Source organism: Chaetura pelagica, unplaced genomic scaffold, assembly GCF_000747805.2.
Source record: "Chaetura pelagica isolate M959 unplaced genomic scaffold, ChaPel_1.0 scaffold249, whole genome shotgun sequence".
Taxonomy (NCBI): domain Eukaryota; kingdom Metazoa; phylum Chordata; class Aves; order Apodiformes; family Apodidae; genus Chaetura; species Chaetura pelagica.
In genome coordinates, this window is record NW_009954538.1 from 619,327 (window position 1) to 627,313 (window position 7,987).

Below are 7,987 nucleotides of genomic sequence, written 5' to 3' on the forward strand. Positions count from 1 at the left end.
CAAGACAAGAAAAAAACCTTTTCAGCAACCTGTTGCAGTCTAAGCTTTAAAAACATGAACTGAAAGACAAAACACCATGGTTGAAGGTATCCAAAGTTCCCATCAGGTAAATTCCTTCCCTCTCCAGGCAGCTGCTGGCATCCTTCCTGACCAATAGATGTTGCTGTCCCCCTTCGGTTTGCTGCAGGGCCAAAGTACTGAACGGCCCCTCCCTGCTCTTTGCAATTCAGAGGAGGCTTCCAGCCATGCTTTCGTTTCTGTTGGGAAAGCCAGCAAACCCGACACACAACCACAGACACACAGCATAATGTCATGATATGCCCTGCATCAGCAGAGTCTCCCAGTGCTGAACTTGGAATGCCATCTTTGACCTTGGCACTGCTCTTGGTGACAGGTCATTGATAGATGTGTCCCTCCTTCCTTAGTCCATTTCAATGGTCTCTTGGCTTTTCTCCAGTCTAGTATTTAGGATCATCCCAACAGTCCAGGGTAGGGACCCCTTTCTCCACAGCAATCTGAATACAAACCTCTCCCCCGCCCCCCAGCCTTCCCTTTCTGCCATGGCAGAGGTCACCAATGGAGAAATAATCATTCTACCAGGTAGACTCCGGAAGCCTCATCAGGAAACATCAGCTGCTGCTGCGAAGGCTGCTCTTTCTAGATCTGAGTAAGACACCTGGGCATCAATTAGCTCTTCACTGTGAAGCTCCCTATTCAGGCGTGCATCTGAGAGAATCCCATTTTTGCAGGAATGTGGGAAATGCCCATTTCTCTCCACATCCAGAGTGTTTCCATTCTGGTGCCATTCCAAGGCAGCTTTGCATTTGCTGAAGTCCTGCTTTTCAGGATCTCTGTGGATCTCCCCGTTGGTGTACACCTCTAGCGCATACTCACTGATCCGTATGCTGGCGTTCTCCGCGTCCCCGCCGTGCGTGGAAGTCCGGGAGCTGGCTGTTCCCGCCTGGAACGGCTCCTTCCGGCCCAGGATGTGCTGGCTGATGATTTTACGGAAGGTGTATCGGAACTCCCTGATTCGGTAGGCATAAATTAGAGGATTTACAACCGAGTTGGCATGAGAGAGGATGATAGCCAGATACATCAGCCAGAGGGGAGCATGGGCACAATTTGGGCAAAAAAGGGTAAAGCAGTTAATAATATGGAGTGGCAGCCAGCAGACTGCAAACAACCCAACAATGATGGCTAAAGACTTGGCTGCATGGACTTCCTTCTGCAAAGTGGAGCGGGAACGTTCCCCATGTACCATCTTGTTCTCCATCTGCTTGAGCTGTCGCCGGGCTGCCATGAAGATTTTCAAGTAGATACCAAACATAAGGAGGAGGGGCAAGAGCACACAGGCAAAGAAGTTGTAGTAGACCATGTACTCCATGGTGACCACAGCCTCAAAGAGACACACCACCATACTGTTGCTGCAGTTGATGGGAGAGGACTTGTTGGACCCCAGCTCTTCGACCTGGGAGCGCTTGTGCCACCCTAGCATTGGTGTCAAGCCGATGATGAAAGACAATACCCAGCAGATGGCAATGATACCTTTAGCTCGAGAGCCAGTCACCAAGCCATTGTACCTATAAAGTAGAGGAAATGGGAATTACATCAGCATCATTAAACAAGCTTCTGACACCCAAGCAACTCCCCACTGGCCCAGAAGACAGCAAGAAAGGCACCAGCTTCTTCACATGGGCCTTTGAACTGCCATGCACAACCCACAGAGCACAGATTCCATGTATGCCTCCTGCTTCCCTCCTCTTTCCTTTAGGCAGTGAACAGGTGACAAAAAAGCAGGTAAATTAATACAGTTTTAATCTGTGTTCCTTCACTCTGCCAGCCCACTTGGTCACACCACAGATCTCACAGCCTGGATAATCAACAGCACTGCTCTGAGCCTTGGTGATGAAGACCACTGTGGCTCTCTCACTGAAGGCTGAGGTAGTTCTTTGTTTCTGGCAAAGGAGCAGCCTCGTAGCATGGAATTGCTAGGTCTGTCTTGCAGTAGGTCTGTAAGTCAAAGAGCACCAGAGAACTTGGAGGCACAGTGCCATCTGCCCCATGTCCACATTCAGGTGTGATCCAGGTAAATTCTGCTGACTGAATTGCAGAAGCCAGGCTGGCGCTTCCTTGCACAGCACCTCACTCTGCTCCAAAATGGCACTTTCAGGAAGGCCAGCACCACCAACCTTCCTTAAATAACTGAGACAAGTCAGCAGTGTTCCTCAGCTGACCCTGTGTCTTTTTCCAAAAGAAGGCATTAAGCTGAGGACAGTGCTCTGACCAGAGGTGTGCTGTGGGTTGCACTGCACACACCAAAGGGGACTTCAGTGGTGGAGGCAGTGATATGCCTGGCTGAAGCCAGTGCTTTTAGCAGTACATTCTCCAAGATCTGTTGAAAGAGACAATAAGCAATGTGGTCAGAACCTGACAGTGCAGCCAGGGACCTTTGTTTGTTTGAAATATCGGCTGGTTCCCAGGGCCTCACAGGTTACTGCGAGTCCTGAGCTGACTCCACCAGTTCTTCTCTCTAAAAATGTAAATCAGGGCAACAGTTTAACATTTCAATGCAATTTCCTTCCCTTGGTAACGCTTAGCATGGAAAGTAGATGGCCAGATTCCCACATTGTCCAGCATGGGTCCCACACTGTACTTGACCCTGTGTGTCTCTGATCAGGCAACGGTAGCTCTGGGCTTCCAGTGTTTACCCAATGCTCCTTCTCCCTCTGTCCCCAGAATTCTCTCAGCAAACAAACATTAAAAAAAAAAATAATCCAAGAAGCCATGGAGATCTTTCCATTTCTCAATGAAACAGTTACTCCCACAGGTTCATGCTCCTATCCCAATACAAATTCAAGACAGGAAGAGAGAGGCTGTTTTTGCCAGGCACAGGGTGGAATGGAGATCCTGCATGTGCTTTAAATCCCTGCTAATGGCCCTTGGGAAAAACCTGGCTCCACACAAGACCCAGAAGGCTTGAGTCTCTCTTCTTCGGCTGCATTTCAAAATCAGAAAAGAGGGAGTAGGTGAAGGAGCTAACCACATCATTCCCAGTACCCAAAATACACTGAAGTCCTCCTTCCAAAAATGAGGGAGGGATTCAGTTGATTCGGAGAGATAAAAAGTCTTCTCCAGCAAGTTGTGGGTCCTGCTCAACGCTTAGGGGATGCTAAGGGCACAGCACGGATGGTAACAGGGAACTGCTCACTCAGACCTCATCAACACAACAAAACAGCATCTGTGCTTTGAACAATACAGTCAGGGAGCAGGAGATTGGCTGACGGCACTTGAAACTTGGAAAAACAAAAACCAAAACAAACCCCTCAAACCCTGCAGCCCTGGAATTGGCTACATCTTGTCAGAGGAATTCTGAAATTGTGCAGCTGTTATCCCACGACTAGAGATGTCCCTTCCCTTCTACTAAAAATATACTCATTACTGCTCCAGGCAAACACCCCCCTAATTCTCCCTTCCTCTTACCCTCTGGGGATTCCCATGCAACAAACTTAACAAGGCTTAGGAACAGCACTTAACCCAAGCAGCCTCCTGCTCTCCAACTGCAGTGTATTGTGGTGGCAATTATCAACCCACCAGTGATGCATTTCCAGAACACATTGCTCAGTTCCTCCAAGGGTTAAGAGAAAACTCACAGCATCTCATGACACAGTGTGTGGCACTGTCTTGGCTAAGTACCCACTGAGAAGTGCCCATTCACCTGTGAGAGCTTGATTTCTAGGACTCACATAAGACTCGGCTGAGGTAGGGTTACAGTTCAGCTGGACTGTCCTGGTCTCATTCCTTTTGTTCACTGAGAGATGTCACCAGGCCAGCAGTGAAGAATTTGTGCACCTGTCTGGGCATCTTTCTAGGCTCACAGGAGCCAGGCCAAAGCTACTCTCTGCATCCCTGGTGCTGTGCTGCTCTACATGGTAAGTTCAGGGTCTCCAGGAAGCACCACGTATCCTGTGAGTTGCTGGCACCTATGGAGGAGACACAGCTTGCAGAAAGGAGCTGGGCACACCTGCAGCCCATGTTCTGCATACTTGGCGGGTGACTTTGTAGAATGTCTGATATGTCCAGACAGCACTGGATTGTCTGTGCACATGCAGTTCTTGTGCTTCCTGGAAACACTGGGCTTGCTACACAAACAACCACTTTTACTCATACATTCCAGACGCAAAGAGCATTAGTGCAGAGCACAGGGACACTTATGGTGGGTGTGGGAACAGGGGCACAAGATTTCTCCAGAAAACAAAACCCACTGCTGCACACACAGGAAATTTCAGATGCTTCCCCCAAAATAATTTCACCTGCTCTGCTGCTCTCCCAACCATCAGGCTGCCAAACCAACTCCAGGAGAACAGCTGCCCTGGTAGGTACACAATTCAACTGTGCTGCCTAACATAGCTTGGCTGAGATGTGATGCTTCTGGTCCCTTGGCCTAAGCTCTGTGTCAAAGATGAAGATTCCTGCAGAAGGTGTAGTGCCTCACCAATCTGATTCATAAACTCTGAAGCTAGGAAGACACAGCTGGTACAAAAACCACAGTGTGCTCAGGTAGAAGTTAAATCTTCCATACATTGCATGAAACGTAGCTGGCCTAACTGATCATCACAGCATCCAACCAGCCTGATGCTTGTCTTCCAAAACCACCTCTGGTTGACAGCACTGCATATCTTGGCTAGGTGGCTCTGCCATGCATGGAGGACATTCAGCCACCTTTACTGCATCACTCCAGAAAGCCTATGCTCAGCGTTGAGGGCACTGGACTTTGATCCATTCCAGTTGTGCTCAATGGTTTTTAACAAATCACTACAAAACACTTGTTCAATGAACACATCCCTCAACAGCCTCACTCCTCAGGGGGCAAGACAACAGGAGGATATTCTATCCCTATTCCATGTATCTGGAAATGCTAGACACTGACAATCCCAGTCATCCAGGAAATCTTGTGGCAGGCCAAAAAAACAGACACAGACCTTCTCATACACCACCAAGACAACCCTTTCCCAGAACTCTTAGTCAAGAATCTTCCTTGTCCTTGCAATGGAGACTGGGTCGGGGGGATCCCACAGATGGGCACAGGCCTCTACACAGCAGAAGCAGTAATTGTGGGCAGGCACCATTCTTTTGCTCCTGAAATGAACAGTTTCCAGAAAAAACTTTGGTAACTGCAAGTTCCACCAGGCCACAAAGCCCTAGACAACTGGCATTGCTTTCAAAGCCAGGACCACGGTTGTACAAAGTGAATTATTCTTCTTTCATATTTGGTTGAATCTGCCCATAAACCATCTGACAAATACACGGGCACACACAGCAAATGCCTGTCATGCAGTCAAAAGGTTTATGGTGACCAGGGAAAGAAATAAGTCTGGGTATGTCTCAAAGAGACAATAAATCCCTGATTTACTGATTCAGATGCTCATATATGAGCATTTCAGAAGGCAACCCTAGAGAATTAAAGCAAGGGCTGAAAAAGATTGCTCTCAGCACAAAGGTCCCTTCCATGTCCTATATTTACTCAGGGTTTGTGTTCATCTCCCCTAATCATCCTGCCTCAGACTTTGAGAAGCCAGTTTGTCATGTCCAGCTCCCCTAGCCTCTGGCAGAAAAGCATCCCAATGCCACCCCACAGCTGCAGTTTCAATCACTTCTAGGTGGGATAAATCTGTCCCAGTGTCCCAGGTGACAGGACCTGCACCTTAGCAATGATTCCCCAGAGAAGCATCTCAGTAGCTGAAGAAGCCACTTATTTCCAAAGCAACCTTCATCAGAGGAAAAGGTCTGCAAGTTACTGTAGCTGGCACTGTGTGACCTACCTAAGTATTTATGCCTGAATCCAGCACACAGAGCAAGCAGTAACCTGAGAAAACTTTTCCGTTTGGCTGCAGGAAGAAAAATTTCTTCTCTCTTCCCAGTGCACAGGAGCTACCTGTCCTTCCCCATGGGAGTATCTGCACCACAAATGCCTGCACAAGAGCACGAGGCTGGGCACTGTGCCCGTGGAGCGTTTGCTGGCACCAAAGAGCCTGGAAAGTGGCAATTGTTCTTGGCCCATGACCTCAGGCTCAGACTCAGACTCAAGACTGGCAGCTGCTTTTGTTTAGAACACCCAGGGGTTTTATATCAGTGAGTGCAGGTTTTCAGGTACCTGCCACGTTAAGAGACAGCTCAGGTATTATCCTAGACCAAACAATGGCTCCAACTCACTTCCTTGGGAGTGCTTTATTGCCACTTGCAGAGGGTTACATTTTCATAAAACCTGGCAGAATTCAGCAGTGTGTTCAATAAGTATTGGAATATTTATCAAATTCTACACAATGTTTTAACCCTTTGGAAGGCAGAACCCTTAAGAAGCTCCCAAATTTGTTTTTATGTATTTTAAAATTTTATCTATAGATGTCTTTCTTTACTGCAACTTTTTGGGGGAGGGTCTTTTATCCACAAAAAAATCATTGCAAAGGTAACCCTAGTTATGTACTGAGGTGTCCAAAACCAAGCAGTATCAGAAATGTATCCCACTCTTCTGCTTCCTTAGTACTGACAGTTTGTGTGGGAGTACACATCCACATATGTATCCTCTGAGACATGCAGTTACCTTCCTCAGGACAAATCACACATGAACCAATGAAGAAGAAAATTAAAAACTAGGTTTTGCCCTTTTTGGCTTCACTAGAGTGAAGGAAGTCTGACATATTATTTTCTTAAGAGCATTCCTCTAATGAATATTAGGAATGCCTGGTGTTACCTTTCCTGCCCCCTAAGGAGGAGAGAAGGGGCTTTCCGAGGCATTAAAGGATGGAGTGAAAAAGTTGCATCTTTAAGTGGCAGAATTTTCCTTCCAGTGGTTTGACATATTTGTGATACAACCAGACATTAGAAAAAGAAAAAAAATGAGGGCGTGAGCAGTCTGAATCATATCACATTTCCCACTTCAGCTAATCAGCTTTCACTTTCTCAGCATGTCTGAGGCTATAAATCTAATGCTTATTCAACCATAAATTCCTAAAGGGAAACAAAATTGACAGGCTCTTCACTCCTACTCTAAAAGGACAAGCCAGCAGAGGACAAGGAGGGGGATCAACCCACTGATCTACCTGCAGGTTTCTGCATCCAATCAAGTCCACAGTTCCTGGGGCAGATGAGGGTGTGCTCTGTTTTTTCAAAAACAAAAAATAATGAAACTGCTACAATACCCAGCACTGATCAAGTCTGATTTTTCTAAAAGACTCTTTACCATGGTTATTACAGGAAATTGAAATTTTCAAGACAATGTAGTTATAGTGATACCCCCCAAAAATGGGCAGAAGTCCAGATTTTCTAAAATCCTTTTCCTGGCAAGTCATCCTCCAGCAATAAGCATGCTTAAACTGTCAGCAAAAGTCTTCAGAGTTAGCTCATGAGAGATGAATTAATGACATTAGCCTTTCTCAAAATAATTCCAGAGGCAAGCTCCCAAGGGCTACTCTAGATAAGTTTATTTGTACCATTTGTCATAATATTGGTTTATAAACTGAAACCATCTATCTGTAGAACTGCAGAAAAAGGGGAGACAGTCCAACGTGTAGGTAACTGGTATCAATAGTCTTCTCCACAATGAAATAGTTATTCCTTACAGCTACATCAAAAGTAGAGGTTGTGAGTGGTACTATTATAGGTTTGGAAACCAACAACGAAGGGTAATGTTAGAAAAGCACAAACTTGCTGAAGCAAGGCTACAGGAAAGATTGTGCTGCACTGGTTGACATGGAAAGATAATCTCCACAGCTCTAGAGAAAAGAGCTCTCTGTTCTTGAATGGGAAGTTTGTGTTAATCAACATAACTGTGGGATGGCCAAAGGATTCACAAGAGGCAAAACTAAGTTGCACAGGTCAACACAAGTTATTTAAGCTCAACAGGAGTGAAGATGTCCAAAAACTCAAGCTTAAGAGCAGAGCAATCAGAAATTTGTTCCACTTTTGCAGCTCTATTTCTTGTTCAGCA

General features: G+C 46.4%; 1 protein-coding gene across 1 annotated transcript in view; it reads right to left on the reverse strand.

The window, feature by feature from the left end:
- Nucleotides 1-619: 619 nt before the first annotated feature.
- ADORA2A (adenosine A2a receptor) overlaps nucleotides 620-7,987 on the reverse strand; it is an 8,778-nt gene continuing 1,410 nt past the window's right edge. Inside the window, exon 2 of the mRNA XM_010004798.1 lies at nucleotides 620-1,583. Within this exon, the coding sequence (XP_010003100.1) occupies nucleotides 620-1,583 (964 nt within the window). The remainder of the gene's footprint in view (nucleotides 1,584-7,987) is intronic.